Genomic DNA, 17,521 nt, shown 5'->3' on the forward strand with positions numbered 1-17,521 from the left:
GGCATGTAATCATAACCTTATATGACCTTTTGTCCATATCAGGATCTGAACGATTTTATTTATTACAATGGCATATAACAATCAGCAAGATATGGATATACTGTTATTTTATCCAGACAGTGAATGATATATGTCCAGGATAAAAAAAAAACGACTCACCTACTCGCCGGTGCTACTTCAGCAGACGGAGGACCAGTGCTGCTACTGTTACAGGTTGAATAATGGCTAGTGTCATTCAACCCTGACAGTGCTGACCGGAACACTCTGGTCAGCACTGTCAGCCATTGGCTGAGAGCAATGATCAGGAGCCAGTCAGCTGCTGATTTTCCAGCATGCACAGCCAGCTTCTGTTGGACCGGCTGCCATACACATGGGCAGAATGTCGGCTGGTTTTTATTGAGTTTATGAAATCTCAGCTGATTGAGAACAATCTCACATTTTGCCAACCAATACCAGAAGTAAAGAAATCTTCTCTGATTGCTATTATTACCCCCCCCCCCCCAATAAGGCAAAAGTGGTGGTTCTCTAGAGCACAGGCATGGGCAGCTCTAAAGTGTACATGTATGGCCAACACTGCCAAAAAAAGACGTCTGTAGCTGCTTGGATCATGATTGTACCTCTGGTCTTAAGCATGTAAGTAGCTACAAATTCCTTAGAGCAACATCTAAACCATTTACTGCCATCTTTTTGATATTATAAGAAGGTAGGAGGTCATAGGGTATAGTTTGGAATGTTATATAGCCATAACTCTTTTAAAAATTAACTAAATGTGGTTCTCCTTTAGGCAGTACAGTACAGATAGGTTTTCATTAGATGGTATGTCATGCCCAACAGGATTGCCTATACAAGAGAGCACATTGTTTTCATATGGACATTCATTCAATAATTGTGTTGCTGAATTTATTCTTTGAATAATCGGGTCCTAAAAGATTAATGGTCTACACCCATAGAAGTAGCTATTTTAAGTAAAACAGTAGCTTTCTAATACTGATCCCAGCAAATCAGTTAGTAAGGAAAATCTAATTTGGAGAAGACTCCTTATTTCTTTTTACTTTGGGCAAATATTCTATTCCTTTGACAATACAGTATACAGTAATTAAATTGATAGCAGAAAAAAAAATACCAGTTTGGATGGACTGACTTTAAAATAGAAGCCATGTAAATTCTGGTAAGAATCTGTCTGCTAATTACTGCAGTACAATATACAATACAGACCACTAAAATTGATTTGATGTACTCGTTCTGTTAATCATGATAACGTTAATGGAACACAAAATGCTAAACTGAATATTTTATTGTGACCTATTATTTTGTTGTAGATATAGCTGCTGCCCGGATGGGGTGACACCTGCCCGGGGTTATAACAATGAAGGATGTCCCAGTGACAGGAACCCAAGAGCTGACCCTCAAGTATGTGAATTTTTCATTTTTCGTTTTTAGCCAACTAAATACACATAACCTTACAAGCATATTTTTCTTCAGAGGAAATCCTGCATTACAGACTCTAGTAATGGTGTGTCACAGTTTGGAAGTCATTAAAGGAAACTTACTGAGAAAAACACGCAGGCTGCCATTATTTATCATTCTCAGAATGCTAGATGCCTGGCTGTTATGCTTACCCTCTTGCCTAATACTTTGGGTCACTAACCTAGTATGCATATAAGTGAACTAGTTCAGGGGTTCTTTGGAACACCTTACTATTTCACTTCCATTACAGACAGGACAGCAGGTCCTCTTCCACCTACACTCCGTTTTGGAGGACAGGTCACAAAGCAAATGGACTAGCAGTGGGAGCATGACGACATGTTGTACAGACATATTGGTGTCTTGTGTAGAGATGTTGACATTGGATTGGACCTTATTATGTCATAACGATGCAGCGCATCCTTGGTAACAGAAGGCCACTGAATGAATGGGTCAGTCAATGAGAACAACATAAATTGCTACAATGCTTGGCCATACATTATACAATTCTCTTGTACAATTTTTCTTTAGATTTACTAAAACCGTATAATATGAGGTCAAACCTAAACACTTTCAATTAGTGTGCAATCAGGCAGACCCTTGCACTACATAGTTAAAGGTAATTCTATAGGAAATTGAATAAGAAAATTGTATAATGTATGAACAGCCTTACATTCTTATAGATATTCTCTAGACATAATTAAAGTGGTATTAAACCCAAAAGAAAATATTTATTATATTTCAGCTTACCAATTCTTAGATGTGATGACTGCATTACCTTTCTTTTTTTAGGCTTTTTTCTTCAGCTAGTGAGGCTGGCCATACACTAGTCATTATTTTTGCTTAACTAGCAGGTTGACTAAAGTAAATGACTCAATTCCCCCATCCACACACTCAAGGTGGATGGGGGGAATAACTCCTGCTGAGCTTTTGTATTCTGATGGTGGAGAGATTTCCCTGCCATCAGAATACACTCATCAGCACAGCTGGCTATAGCCGGATGTGCCAGTCAAGAGAAGATGTTCCAACAGGCTGGTTGTACAAAAGATAATTGAAAGATGAATGATAGATAAAGTTCTCCATCAGATGTATCAGTTACCGAGTTAAGTCAAGCCATTTAACACTGACAGGGGTACTTACAATGATTAGCTTTATTTATTCATGTAAAACCTTTAACACGAAAAAGAAAAAAAAATGTTTGCTGTAACTGCTTATAAAGTGTGAGTTGGAGTTTAGTTTCAGTTTAGCTTCAAATTGTTAGTGTGTTTAAATCTGCTCGTCAATCTAACACTCCTCTCCCTCCAAACTGACAATGCTGCTGTCCAAAGGTGCCCTGTGCTCCTTCATCCAGAGTAGAGGCACTTCAATAAAGGAAGTGTGTTACTGGCCAGATCACTTTGTGAAAACAGAAAAAGAAAATGTATGCAGCCACGCCACCACATTACCATTACTGTGAATGTGCATTCAGCCAACTCAACTTTCTCATTTCTAGCAGATTGGTAAACTTAAATAGTATTTCATTATTTTTGCCTGCGATGATGTTGGCTCCCAGTAAATTGGTAGGCTGCATGGATAATGGTCCAGCGTTCAAAATAGGTGAGTAGACTTGTGCTCTTTATTTCAAATGGAGAAAATTACTGAACATTTAATAAAGTACAGTGAATTTAATATTCAATATTTAAAAACATCATTGTTATCAGTCACATGATCTTGTACCAAATTAAAATACTATGGAGGAGATTTACCAAAACTGGAGAACCCAGAATCTATTGCAGCTGTGCATGGTAGCCAATCAGCTTCAGCTTGTTCAATTAAGCTTTGACAATAAAACCTGGAAGCTTATTTCTTTCTTTGCAGAGCTGCACCAGATTCTGTACACTCCAGTTTTAGACCCCTTTCACACAATCAGACCGATCGGGTCCGCCTGTCCATTTTTCAGGTGGACCCGATCGTGCCACCCATTGTCCTCTAGGGCAGTAGTTCTCAACTCCGGGCCTCAGGACCCACCAACAGGTCAAGTTTGCAAGATAACTGAAATACATCACAGGTGATATATTTTGCTGCTTAGTGATTGCAGTATTCTAGTCTGCATCTCCCCAAGATGATACTTAAAATCTGGCCTGTTATTGGGTCCTGAGGACCGGATTTGAGAACCACTGCTCTAGGGGGAGGTGAATGTCAGCGAACATGTAGCCTGTTTACATTGGACGGCCCCATAGAGAAGAGCGGGCTCCAACCTTGTCTGCTCTGCATAGTGGAGCTTACAGGACCTGTCATCCGCCTGCTCAGCAGGGATCAGCAGAGAGATTTCCCGCTAAGCAGGCAGGCTCCGCACAGAAGGATACGCCCAATGTAAAAGGGGCCTTATTAAATCCCCTTCTATGAGTCTTCATATGATATATAGCTACAGGAGAGTGAAAGAAAGGAATTGTGAGTGATGCAAAGCCATATACATATTGTATGGTACTTTGATAAAAATCAGAACTGTGCTTTTTTTGTATTGTTGAAAACTGAGAAAGCAATTTATAACACCAGGGACTGTAAAAAATGATACAAAGGAAATTAGTTGTTTTGCCTTTCAGGCAGAAAGCTGTGGTCACACATAGGCGATTTAAATTGTGGGCGGAATCACTGTCATTCTGCCCATGATTCTAGAATCCCTTAAAAGGATCCCAAATGCAGTGCGATTTTGTCGAGCAACAAGACTAACTAAAATCCCGGCGAAAATTGAACCGCCAAACTTTTCCAGCTCTGTGCCAAGATTTGGCTTCTTTGGAGAGTTTTTGGTGTGGAGGGAGGCCCATTCAAATGAATGAACGTTGCCCCTCCAAAAATGCCCCACAAAAAAGCTAAAAAAACAAACCCGCTACGCTCAGGTGTGAATGGAGCCTTAGTCTTTGCAAATGCCCCCCAAAAAAAACATCTGAATGGTAACTTGCAAGATTTATATTTTTCCATTGCTCCATTATAAATCAGTCCTACTGTGTACAGGAATACAGATATCACTAGGATCATGATGCAAGAGCCTTGTTGTGATTATACAGTTAATATTTTTTGCTGTTTACTGTTTGTGGATTTAGACACCCTCTGATGAATGTAGAACCTCCCAATATGGATGCTGCTTTAACAACATCAACAAAGCTTCTGGTCCTGTGGGTGAAGGATGTCACAGTAAACCCAGTTATCGTAAGTACACTCTGACTGCCCAGGAGGGTACTATGCGTTCTTCATTAAAATACAAAAAAACAACAACCATGTACTGTATCAAGAAAAAGGACAGCCGGCAACTCCTTAAATCTTCCAATTCTTTATTGTCACACCTCAGTGAATAAAAAAGACAAGGTGGCTAACGCGTTTCAGCGATGAGCCTTGGTCACAGCACACAACATATAAAAAACATTATATATATATATATATATATATATATATATACAGTGGGTACGGAAAGTATTCAGACCCCCTTAAATTTTTCACTCTTTGTTATATTGCAGCCATTTGCTAAAATCATTTAAGTTCATTCTTCTTCCTCATGAATGTACACATAGCACCCCATACTGACAGAAAAACACAGAATTGTTGACATTGTTGCAGATTTATTAAAAAAGAAAAACTGAAATATCACATGGTCCTAAGTATTCAGACCCTTTGCTCAGTATTTAGTAGAAGCCCCCTTTTGATCTAATACAGCCAGGAGTCTTTTTGGGAAAGATGCAACAAGTCTTTCACACCTGGATTTGGGGATCCTCTGCCATTCCTCCTTGCAGATCCTCTCCAGTTCTGTCAGGTTGGATGGTAAACGTTGGTGGACAGACATTTTTAGGTCTCTCCAGAGATGCTCAATTGGGTTTAAGTCAGGGCTCTGGCTGGGCCATTTAAGAACAGTCACGGAGTTGTTGTGAAGCCACTCCTTCGTTATTTTAGCTGTGTGCTTAGGGTCATTGTCTTGTTGGAAGGTAAACCTTCGGCCCAGTCTGAGGTCCAGAGCACTCTGGAGAAGGTTTTTGTCCAGGATATCCCTGTACTTGGCCGCATTCATCTTTCCCTCGATTGCAACCAGTCGTCCTGTCCCTGCAGCTAAAAAACACCCCCACAGCATGATGCTGCCACCACCATGCTTCACTGTTGGGACTGTATTGGACAGGTGATGAGCAGTGCCTGGTTTTCTCCACACATACCGCTTAGAATTAAGGCCAAAAAGTTCTATTTTGGTCTCATCAGACCAGAGAATCTTATTTCTCACCATCTTGGAGTCCTTCAGGTGTTTTTTAGCAAACTCCATGCGGGCTTTCATGTGTCTTACACTGAGGAGAGGCTTCCGTCGGGCAACTCTGCCATAAAGCCCCCACTGGTGGAGGGCTGCAGTGATGGTTGACTTTCTACAACTTTCTCCCATCTCCTGACTGCATCTCTGGAGCTCAGCCACAGTGATCTTTGGGTTCTTCTTTACCTCTCTCACCAAGGCTCTTCTCCCCCGATAGCTCAGTTTGGCCGGATGGCCAGCTCTAGGAAGGGTTCTTGTCATCCCAAACGTCTTCCATTTGAGGATTATGGAGGCCACTGTGCTCTTAGGAACCTTAAGTACAGCAGAAATCTTTTTGTAACCTTGGCCAGATCTGTGCCTTGCCACAATTCTGTCTCTGAGCTCTTCAGGCAGTTCCTTTGACCTCATGATTCTCATTTGCTCTGACATTCATTGTGATCTGGAAGGTCTTATATAGACAGGTGTGTGGCTTTCCTAATCAAGTCCAATCAGTATAATCAAACACAGCTGGACTCAAATGAAGGTGTAGAACCATCTCAAGGATGATCAGAAGAAATGGAAAGCACCTGAGTTAAATATATGAGTGCCACAGCAAAGGGTCTGAATACTTAGGACCATGTGATATTTCAGTTTTTCTTTTTTAATAAATCTGCAACAATGTCAACAATTCTGTGTTTTTCTGTCAGTATGGGGTGCTATGTGTACATTCATGAGGAAGAAGAATGAACTTAAATGATTTTAGCAAATGGCTGCAATATAACAAAGAGTGAAAGATTTAAGGGGGTCTGAATACTTTCCGTACCCACTGTATATATACACACACGCACAAACAGGTCAGGACTGCACACAACCAGTATGTAACTTGATTCTTCAGGTGCAGAGCAGGCAATGGATATCACCCAGACTCCATCCAGTATATAGAAAAACAAAATGAATCCAAACTGCAGCACCTTGTATATTTATTAAGAGAGTAAAAAAAAAACTCACAAAGGAGACATCAAAGTAACAAAAAATATTGACGTTTCGGATCCATTAAGATCCTTTATCAGGTATAGCAAGCATGAAAATCTGATTCTAATCACATTCATAATATAGCAACTTCTCTCATCAACTGGAAATTAGCATCACCTAGATAATCTTCACTCAAAGAAAAATGGAGACTAATATTACAGCTAATATTCAGGAAGTATACAATATAACAGTGTTACTGGATATCCATATACACATCTGAAAAAAGTGAGTACACCCCCTCACATTTTTGTAAATATTTTATTCTTTTCATGTGACAACACTGAAGAAATGACACTTTGCTATGTAAAGTAGTGAGGGTACAGCTTGTATAACAGTGTAAATTTGCTGCTCCTCAAAATAACTCAACACAGTCATTAATGTCTAAGCCCCTGGCAACGAAAGTGAGTACACCCCTAAGTGAAAATGTCCAAGTTGGGCCCAATTAGCCATTTTCCCTCCCCGGTGTCATGTGACTCATTAGTGTTAGAAGGCCTCAGGTGTGAATGGGGAGCAGGTGTGTTAAATTTGGTGTTATCGATCTCTCTCTCTCATACTGGTCACTGGAAGTTCAACATGGTACCTCATGGCAAAGAACTCTCTAAAGATCTGAAAAAATGAATTGTTGCTCTACATAAAGATGGCCTAGGCTATAAGAAGATTGCCAAGACCGTAAAAATGAGCTGCAGCACGGTGGCCAAGACCATGCAGCGCTTTAACAGGACAGGGTCCACTCAGAACAGGCCTCACCATGGTCAACCAAAGAGGTTGAGTGCACATGCTCAGCGTCATATTCAGAGGTTGTCTTTGCAAAATAGACGTATGAGTGCTGCCAGCATTGCTGCAGGGGTTGAAGGGGTGGGGGGTCAGACTGTCAGTGCTCAGACCATACGCCGCACACTGCATCAAATTGGTCTGCATGGCTGTTGTCCCAGAAGGAAGCCTCTTCTAAAGATGATGCATAAGAAAGCGGACTAAGGACATGGATTACTGGAACCATGGCCTGTGGTCTAATGAGACCAAGATAAACTTATTTAGTTAAGATGGTGTCAAGTGTGTGTGGTGGCAGCCAGATGAGGAGTACAAAGACAAGTGGGTCTTGCCTACAGTCAAGCATGGTGGTAGGAGTGTCATGGTCTGGGGCTGTATGAGTGCTGCCGGCACTGGGGAGCTACAGTTCATTGAGGGAAGTATGAATGCCCACATGTACTGTGACATACTGAAGCAGAGCATGATCCCCTCCCTCGCAGACTGGGCCGCAGGGCAGTATTCCAACATGGTAACGACCCAAAGCACACCTCCAAGACGACCACTGCCTTGCTAAAGAAGCTGAGGGTAAAGGTGATAGAGTGGCCAAGCTTGTCTCCAGACCTAAACTCTATTGAGCATCTGTGGGGCAGTCTCAAACGGAAGGATGGAGGAACGCAAGGTCTCTAACATCCATCAGCTCCATGATGTCTTCACGGAAGAGTGGAAGCGGGCTCCAGTGGCAACCTGTGAAGCTCTGGTGAACCCCATGCCCAAGAGGGTTAAGGCAGTGCTGGAAAATTATGGTGGCCACACAAAATAGACACTTTGGGCCAAATTTGGACAATTTTACTTAGGGGTGTACTCACTTTTGTTGCCATCGGTTTAGACATTAATGGCTGTGTGTTGAGTTATTTTGAGGGGATAGCAAATTTACACTGTTATACAAGCTCTGCACTCACTACTTTACATTGTGGCAAAGTGTTATTTCTTCAGTGTTGTCACCAATGAAAGATATAATAAGATATTTACAAAAATGTGAGGGGTGTACTCACTTTTGTGAGGTACTGTATATCTCCTGAATATTAGCCGTAATATTAGTCTCAATTTTTCTTTGAGTGAAGATTATCCAGGTGATGCTAATTTCCATTTGATGAGAGAAGTGTCTATATAATGAATGTGATTAGAATCTGATTTTCATGCTTGCTATACCTGAAGAAGGATCTTCATGGATCTGAAACGTCAATATTTTTTGTTACTTGGATGTCTCCTTTGTGAGTATTTTACTCTCTTAATAAATATACAAAGTGCTGCAGATTGGATTAATTTTGTTATATATATATATATATATATATATATATATATATATACATACATATACACATATATATATATACACATGCACACATAATAGGGACTCCACCCCCATACCAATTAATTAGTAATTTAATCCAGTGCTGTGCTGACTAAAAAGTTTCAACAGCTGTTACAAATTGTAGGAGGGAAGTAGTCTCCAATGTGCGTTAGTTAAAACAGATGACAGCCATAATGGAACAAAATATATGGTACATTAAAATACCATGTACTGTATATTGGCAGTGGTAACCTATGCATCAGACATCAGGAACAGTTTTACACTTTTATTTAGCAAGGCAGCAACTGAACACAGTTTCAATGCAGAGGGCTTTGTAGAACAAGTCATCTGCTCGCCCAAGCCATTAACTAACTCATGTCAGTTCCTGACTATTAAAATACTTTAGGTGTCCACAGCTTAGACAAAGGGTCACTTTCATAAGAATAGACTTTCAGGCTTTGCATGAAAAACAATTTACATTTATTTTCAGAGCATAAACAAATTTAAGGGAACTATCAAATTTCCAGTGAGATGAAGATTTTTTTTTTCTTTCCATGGATAAAATAAATTGTAAAATAACAGCCCAGTTTGTGCAGAACAAAGATTGTAAAGATTTATATTTGCATCGTATGGGAGATGGCTGTAGCACAGTTTTGGATGGTAAGCTAAACAGGTGAACCTTTGCCTACACTAAACCCAATGTGGTAATGTGGTTCACATGAAATCCTAGAATAGCACCAAATAACTCTGCATGGTCACATTCATTCTCTAACTTTTTTTTTTTTTTTTTTTGCCAGCGTATCCAACAACGTGCCTTCTACCAAGCGCTTTGGGCTCTTGCAGCGACTGGACTACTCGATGGTACTTTGTCCCTGATGTTGGCAAATGCAATCGTTTTTGGTACGGTGGCTGCCACGGCAATAAAAACAATTTTGGCAGCGAAGAGGAATGCACGAGCGCTTGCCAAAAAATCCCAGGGAGGACAACAGGCACAATAGAATATCGATACCGTAAGAGGGGAATGAAGTGGGATCGTTTATCACATGAGAACCCAGGCATTGATGAAGGTGTAGGTTTGGGACATGTGCCAGGAGGACAACATCGAGGAATTGTTAAAACTCTTGATGGAGACATAGAAGGCCGTATTCTTGCTGGGCATGATTGGGATGAGAGCAGTATAGATCACAGAATATCTGGTCCATCCCCTGATCAAAGCCAATATGCACCCAAAGCAGAAGACACATCACGCCACTCTTCCCTTTACAGGTACTTTATCAAGAGTTGTTCTTTTTTTAGCATAGAGAAAGAGCGAGACTTTACGGCAGCTTTAAATGTTCTACAGATTACCAAGATGCACAAAACAAAAAAATATTTCAAATCATTCTAGGTTTTGCTTGATGTAACTGTGAGGCGGATCTATCATTATATAGGTTTTTATATAGGTTTTTTTTTTGTTTTTTTTTTAATATAAACATATAACATATAAAGTTATTTTTCCTTTACATTGTAGAATGATCTTAAACAAGGCAGAATCTTCATCTATGGAGTCATTGATTGGACAGACTGTTCGTCTGCTGTGCAGAGTGAGTGATTACCCTTTCCCAAGGGTGGAATGGCAGAAAGATGGAAGTCCTGTGTCCTCAGCCAGGTCATTTTTTTTTCCATTACTTATTGATATATACAATCAATCATTGAACACCAATAAAAATCTGAAAATCTTCGGTGCCTGACTGCTGGTATTATTCACTTGTGCTCCAATATGTATTCATAATTGCTACCCCATTAAATGTTTTGCTACATTTCTAGTGTAAAAAGTTTGCATATGAATTACATTTTTTTTAATAGGCTTCAGTAGACTTCTAGCAGGTTTCAAGTAGCTAAGTTTACTAAAAGCATGATAAATGTTTGCCTAATGGTTATTCTGTCAGTACCATTATGATCCATATTCTGCACTCCTGGAATGGAACTGCAGGGAGCTTTAAAGTACTATATATGCATTACGAGGGAGATATAAGCTTTATCGCTGCTTGCATCCTTTTCAAAGACTAGTTAGTTGTATTGCTGACCCTTTAGCTTTAATGTTTTGTGTCACTGACCTGCAGGAAACATGGAACTCAGGAAAGTCAAAATTCCTTATGCGCATACTTTTTTAATGTCAGAAATGCAAAGTAGTAAAATTAGTGGGTCATTAAAACTCCCAATATAATATTTTTTGGACTAGTATTACTGCTAACAAAAGGCTAACATTAAACAGAGATAATACAGTATGTATGAGGCCTAAAGCCCAATTAACATGAGCTACTTGATTGCTACTTTGAAAAGTTTCATGTACAGCAAGTATTTACAACACATTCAAGATGCTACCTGAATCCCTTAAAACAATTGTATAGTGTCTTTGTACATATTTTCTTTATTTTATTGGCTATTGAGCCTGCACATCATAGGGATAAGCCAACAGTAGGGCATATGAACCAAAAGGAAGCATACTATAGCTGGTGAACATACATGGATGATGGTCACTTATTATTTTTTAAATTGGGTGCAATGGGTTTCTGGGATCACAGGGAGCTTTAGAGGGGACAATAGTACACATGCACACATACTCCTGTATCTGCCGACATGTTCTGGGTAAGTTCCTTTAAGACTTTTTTTCATTTACTACATGAATAATGTTGACTTTTTTATATCAAATAAACAGTATATAATAATGAACAAATAAAATATGTACTGTATATTTACCTGTTGCCATTCCAGAAAAAGTCAAATGAACATTTTACTGACCTTACTGTTTTCTTCTAGGCACACCTATCAATCAGACAGCTCTCTTGTGATCAGCAATGTCCAAGCTGAAGATGCGGGAACCTACACCTGTATGGTTTCAAATGGCAACCGTAGAGAAATACACAGAGTGCAGCTTCAAGTGAGGGGTGTGTTTAATAATCACCACCTACTACTCTGCATTGTTACACTATATAAGAACATTATGTTTTATAAATATAACTTTTATATCATTCCCACTGTAGAAAAACAAAGGTTATATTCACAATTGCCCCCCCCCCCTTTTATGTCATTCTTAGTGGTCTATTTATTTACAGAGTTTATTGAACATTTTTCAGAATTTTCAAAGTTATGATGAGGTTCTATTTTAAAAGAAACTCAAATTAGCAGATGTTTTAAGAACTAACATTGTGGCATAGTCTACTGCACATAACAGTTAAGCTTTGTGGCTTTCAATGCAGGAACTGAGACACACAAAGGTCGTAGAACACATGATACTGCCAGAGGGAATAATGAAGATGTTCAAAAAGCAGACTCTTCTTCTGCTCAGGTGTTAAGAGACAATTCGCACAGTAGTCATACTGTGCACTCTGGAAGAAGGTAAGAAAGGTGTATACTAATCCAACAGTTTTGAAATTACCCTAGCCAATGAAAATAATTCTATCTTGAAATACGATTTTAATACAGAGAAAAAGGGAATTTGACTATCATTTTGAATAAGTAATAAAATAAGTACTTCTTCCTCTTTATGTTTAGAACACCTGTGACTGGTCCCATTGATCTGGAAGCAAATCTTGGTCATCGGGCACGATTATCTTGTCATTTGCACATATCTCCCAGTACCATGGTAGAATGGCAAAAAGATGGATTGCCCTTGCCTTCCCCAAGGTAAAATGACACAATTAGTTGGCTTATTTTGAGAATATTTCTAATAAATGATGAACTGAAAATGTACAGATCCCCGATCAGTCTTTATTTACAAAAATAGGTACCTAGCAAGCCAAATCCCTACTGATGTTTTGGCATACTACAAGGGTTCAGTATATCTAGCTGCTACAACCAGCTACTGATTAGCATGCCTAAAAGTGGCATTTAAACAAACCTGTAAATCCAACACCTAAAGTCCACCCTTTTGATATTCTATTCAATCTCTTTCTTCAGTGTTAGTCCAAAGTGGCCTTGGAAGCCTTTTGTTTTTTAGAGGATAGCCCAATCATGGGAACCCAGCACCATCCATCCATCCTTTTAATATAGCTTGATGTCCACCAACCTAGGAAATAGAACCGTTTTTTATTGAAACCAAGCAAATATTTTAGTATGCATCTAAAAAGAAAATAACACCTGACTCGTCTTTTTCCAGATACAGAAAACAAGCAGATGGTTCACTGGTGATCAGTCGCGTAAGCTCAGAAGATGCTGGATCTTACACGTGTGCCACTACTAACGGACAACGCAGAGAATTTAAACAAATCCAATTAAAAATCAGAGGTTAGTCAAACATTCTGCTTTTTGCAGACTTGTTGTCATGTACCTTGTGGGTAGAGCCTGAATATGCAGAGGAAGGTCTCTCTTAAACTACTGACTCAGAGCCCCTGACAGAGTAAACAAGTGGCGCAAGAGTGCAGAATCGCACGAGTGCCAGTGGTCGTGCAGGCTGCAGAACTGCTGGCGGAGTAGAACACCAGAAGGAGGCAGATGTCCCAGAAACAGATGGACCGATGCAGCAACTTGGTAGCTCCAATGGGAACTGAAAGAAAGGCAGAGTCAGACAAGCCAGGTCATACACAGAGTGATCAGATCAGGTACAGATGGGGAGACAGGAGAATGGTCAAGGAACAGGCCGGAGTCGATGCAGGCAGAGAGCAGGAATAGTCAGAGGCAAGCTGGGTCAGTATTTCAGCAGCAGATGCAGATAACCGGGAACAGGACAATCACAGAACGCTGTAGACGAAACAGCACTGATCCTAGGTGCAGATCCAGCTTAAATAGCCCGTTTTGCACCTTAACTGTCACATCCATTCACATTCCGGAGCATATTGGTTCGCCTATGCGCATACAGATGCGCGCGCACGTTAGCACGCGCTAATGCACCATTTCTTTGGGAGGTTCGAGGAACAGGGACTTGCCTGCAGTTAGCAACTTGTCTTTTGGCAGAACCTTCCTGACACTTGTATACGGTCAGATTTCCTGCATTGATTTACTGTACATAGTCAGTACTGACATTTGGTATTTGTAGATTAGCTTAGATCAATGAGGGACATTCTGTCCTATGTAAACAAATAAGGTTGAGCCATTGTTCTGAAAAAAGTATTCATATTAAAAGTGTAAAATCAAAGTCTTTATTCTGGCTTAGACGCAAAGTATTGAATATAAGGGCTAGCAAGACAGTAGGTAACTAGCATTTGCAGAATAGGAATTCATTTAAGACAGCTTCCATCTTTCTCCCAAAGAAAGGATTCCTTTAAATACTTGGACATTCAAACCTGCAACTAAGCATGTTGAGTTGTGCAATGACCTCACACAGATAAATGTAGCCATCATGCAATTAATTTGTCATATTGTGCAAATGTCTATTGCAAGCAAATAAAGATCAGGTAAGAGTTGCTTGCTCACCATATACCGACAAATAGCTGTTAAATTAGAGTTAATGTATCCAATAATAAGTATATGTAGATCGCTGAAGTATCCACCCACTAGAACCCTCAGCACTCATTCAAACAAGTGTTTCAAATGTTTTATGAATTAAAAAAAGTTAATTTTTATAATTCACACTTGTCAGTTTTCCTGCAGGAAAACTCATGCATTTCAATCAGAAATACCACATCTATGCACTACCATTTAGTGTGAAAGGGAAACCCATTTGCACCCACCTCTGTGCTTTACAAGGCACACTGAGACTGTATCCACACTGGTTACATGAAGCAACTGTGAAAAAATGCTTGGGGCACAAATGGAACACACAATGACCATTGTATTAGGGAGCATTACTGATACTGTAGTCTGGGTAATTAAACCCAGACTATGAAAAACTCTCATTATATGCTATATAACAGAGTGGGCTTACTTACAAAGCCACTAAAGCATTTTTTTGTGTAGAGTGAAATATCCCTGGTTAATCCTGATTTCAGCTGTCCCTCCCATCTTCTCTGTGTCCCTATTGCAGACTGACATTGTGTAGACCAGCTGGTGTCCTCTACTGAGCATGTTCATATTTAAGTTCAGTTCTAAGCTCTTCATTTCCTCCTCGTATGACCATAGTGCCATATGACCATAGTGTCACACATATGGATGTATACACAGTGGTAAATGATACTTCCCTCCCTTCCGCCCTCCTCCATGTTCTCCTATTACTAAACTCTAAGAAGGCAAGATATGCTGATGGATTACATTCACTAAGACTCACAAAAAAATGTAGTTTTAATATAAATCAGTATTAAATCAAATGTATCAAATGTAATTGCTAATACCTGTAAAGTGAAAAAGAGTCTTGGATGCACATTCCATCTGAACAAAATGAAAGCTGGTGTCAATCATCTTTGATGCCTACGCCAAATCAATGCGCAAATACACACATCTGATGTTCAATAAAGATGTATAGGGAGCTGTAAAACAGTTTTTTGATATTTATAACTTAATTTGAATTGCTCTTTGGAAAATGTTTTTTTTTTAGTCATGGGCTGGCCAGACACAGACTGTGGAGAGTGTACATCAGCAGAGTAATAGAAGCCCATAAATCCCAACTGTCCCTGATTTCGAGGAACTGTCCTTGATTTGGAACAAATTCTCTTCCTCCTCATTTGTTTCTCATTTTGGTCTGATGTATATAGTTGTATATACAATGCACTACTTATCAAAAAGTGTTTCCCAGTGCTAAGCTTTTCATTCAACTTCTAAATTGCTGCATCTGTAAACTCCAAAAGCCAATATAGAAAATGAGTAGTGGTAAAGAAGCACTTGTGGGTTTATCAATCATTTTTTTTGTACAATTCTCCTATAAGGGGGGAGTGGCAGTGGATGTGTCCTATGCCTACATACTTTTGCCGATAGGAGTCCCTCATTCCCATCTTAAAAAGTTGGGAGGTATGGAAGCCTCTCCCAAAGATCTTTTCCTGCAGATGCCATAGAACAGAGAAAGATCATGTGACCACATAACAGTGCTGCAAAAATAAGGTCCTTAGAGGATTTTGTTAAAAAAAAACAAAATACAGTGGCATGATATATGATTTATGGGACTGAATTATGGCAATTAACACTTTTCTGTTTAGTGTCACTTTAAAGCTGAATTACAGTCAAGTGAGAATGACTTAGGCTAACCATATGTATGCAGATTTCTCTTATTTAGCTGAAGGGCTGAACAAGAGAAATCAAATTCCTCTATCCACACTAAACTGCATGAATGAAGGAATCTCCCCTGATGACTGTTGTATTCTATCAGCCGACACCTGTCGTTGTCAGAAATTCAGAATAATGACTGCATCTGTTTGGATGCAGTTTCTGCTGAGCCCATATTTTTTCACCTGGCTCCTCCAACCAAACATGGCTCAAATTGTAGACGATTCAGGAAAAATCTGCTTAAATTCGAGCCATATATGGAAGAATTTGGTGACACAGATTGTTAATGTACAAGCTCTCCACCTTGAATTATATCTCCTGTTGCCCATAGTGGAAAATACATGCACAGTATTCCAAACCCTGCTGTGACCACAGCATTCCAACACTATTTAGTAACACAAAGGAGTACTAGTAGTATAAAGAAGAGCATGTTCCTAGATGGATATAGAGTACAGAATGTGCTAATGAGGTTTTCTTCAGTCCAAGACGACCATAGAGTGTGTTCCCAGCTGCCACCTCACTGACAGTGTGATCCAAAAGATGCTGACAGTTAATGAGAGCACAAATGCAGATAGCACCTGTTTCTACAGGTAAAAATAAATTGTGATTTCTGGGAATAGAGGAAGTGAACAACTTTGGTAGGGCTATTTCAGTTGCCTTTTTACTTCTTATTTGCATAATTGTCTTTACTGGTTTAAGTTTTTTTGTAAGCAATTGCCTGTTGAGTTCAGATGAAGTAATGAGAAATGTCTCTACCTGTACAGGGGAACTGAAAATCACTGAGCCGCCCAGTGGTGTCACCGTGTTAGAAGGTGAAGAGGCTTCACTGAAATGTATAGTGAAAGGTGACAATGTCAATGTTCAGTGGTCAAGGTGAGTTTTTAATTTTTGTTAATTTTCTGGTAGACTGTATTAAACCATGGATAAATATTGTGTGGTTAATTTGTTTAACCGAAGCTGTTAAAATGGCATCTACTAAGCAAAAACTGCCTTATTTGCAGTTTTTTTTTTTTTTTTTACTCCCTAGATAATATGAGTACATATTACATTTTCTTATCACAAATATATTTCATATGGAGATCAGCAGTGTATGTACTTTACATCATAAAGTCGTCTTATCTTTGGCACAATACCAAAATAATGTCTCATGCTTGTAGCAGCAAGAAGGGTAACACCCCACGGCTTTGTCGCTGAATTTTCCCAGGGAGAGACAGATGACAGCAATGCTCTGCCATTCAGCAGCCACTTAAAAAAATAAATAAAAAAAACAATTTCAGACACCTGTATCACTCTAAATTCCTAGCACTCCACATGTGCTCCCAAGAGTTTGCTGAGTCTACCCCTCCTTTAGATAAGTCAACACTCTACTGCCCCTTAAAGGGTACCTAACCCAAATACTGGGGAAATACAGTGGGTATAGAAAAGAATCACCCCCTTTAAAATATTCACATTTTGTTGCTTTGCAGCCTAAAATGATGACACGGTTTTTGTTTTATCCAGCTGTATTTACTCAACTTATAACAAGTGAAAGATAGAACACCAACATGTTACAATAAAAAATCAAAAACAGAATCACT

At 39.4% G+C, this 17,521-nt stretch overlaps 1 protein-coding gene across 2 annotated transcripts in view; it reads left to right on the forward strand.

Moving 5' to 3' along the window:
• Nucleotides 1-17,521, forward strand: part of PAPLN (papilin, proteoglycan like sulfated glycoprotein) — a 169,514-nt gene that overhangs the window by 135,944 nt on the left and 16,049 nt on the right. For both annotated transcript variants that reach the window (XM_082275588.1, XM_082275589.1), the window contains 9 exons: nt 1,320-1,410; nt 4,545-4,650; nt 9,632-10,100; nt 10,345-10,482; nt 11,634-11,761; nt 12,074-12,212; nt 12,369-12,500; nt 12,973-13,100; nt 16,709-16,817. In XM_082275588.1, coding sequence (XP_082131714.1) covers nt 1,320-1,410; nt 4,545-4,650; nt 9,632-10,100; nt 10,345-10,482; nt 11,634-11,761; nt 12,074-12,212; nt 12,369-12,500; nt 12,973-13,100; nt 16,709-16,817 — 1,440 coding nt within the window. The remainder of the gene's footprint in view (nt 1-1,319; nt 1,411-4,544; nt 4,651-9,631; nt 10,101-10,344; nt 10,483-11,633; nt 11,762-12,073; nt 12,213-12,368; nt 12,501-12,972; nt 13,101-16,708; nt 16,818-17,521) is intronic.

Source organism: Pelophylax lessonae, assembly GCF_965119305.1.
Source record: "Pelophylax lessonae genome assembly, chromosome: 13".
Lineage (NCBI taxonomy): Eukaryota > Metazoa > Chordata > Amphibia > Anura > Ranidae > Pelophylax > Pelophylax lessonae.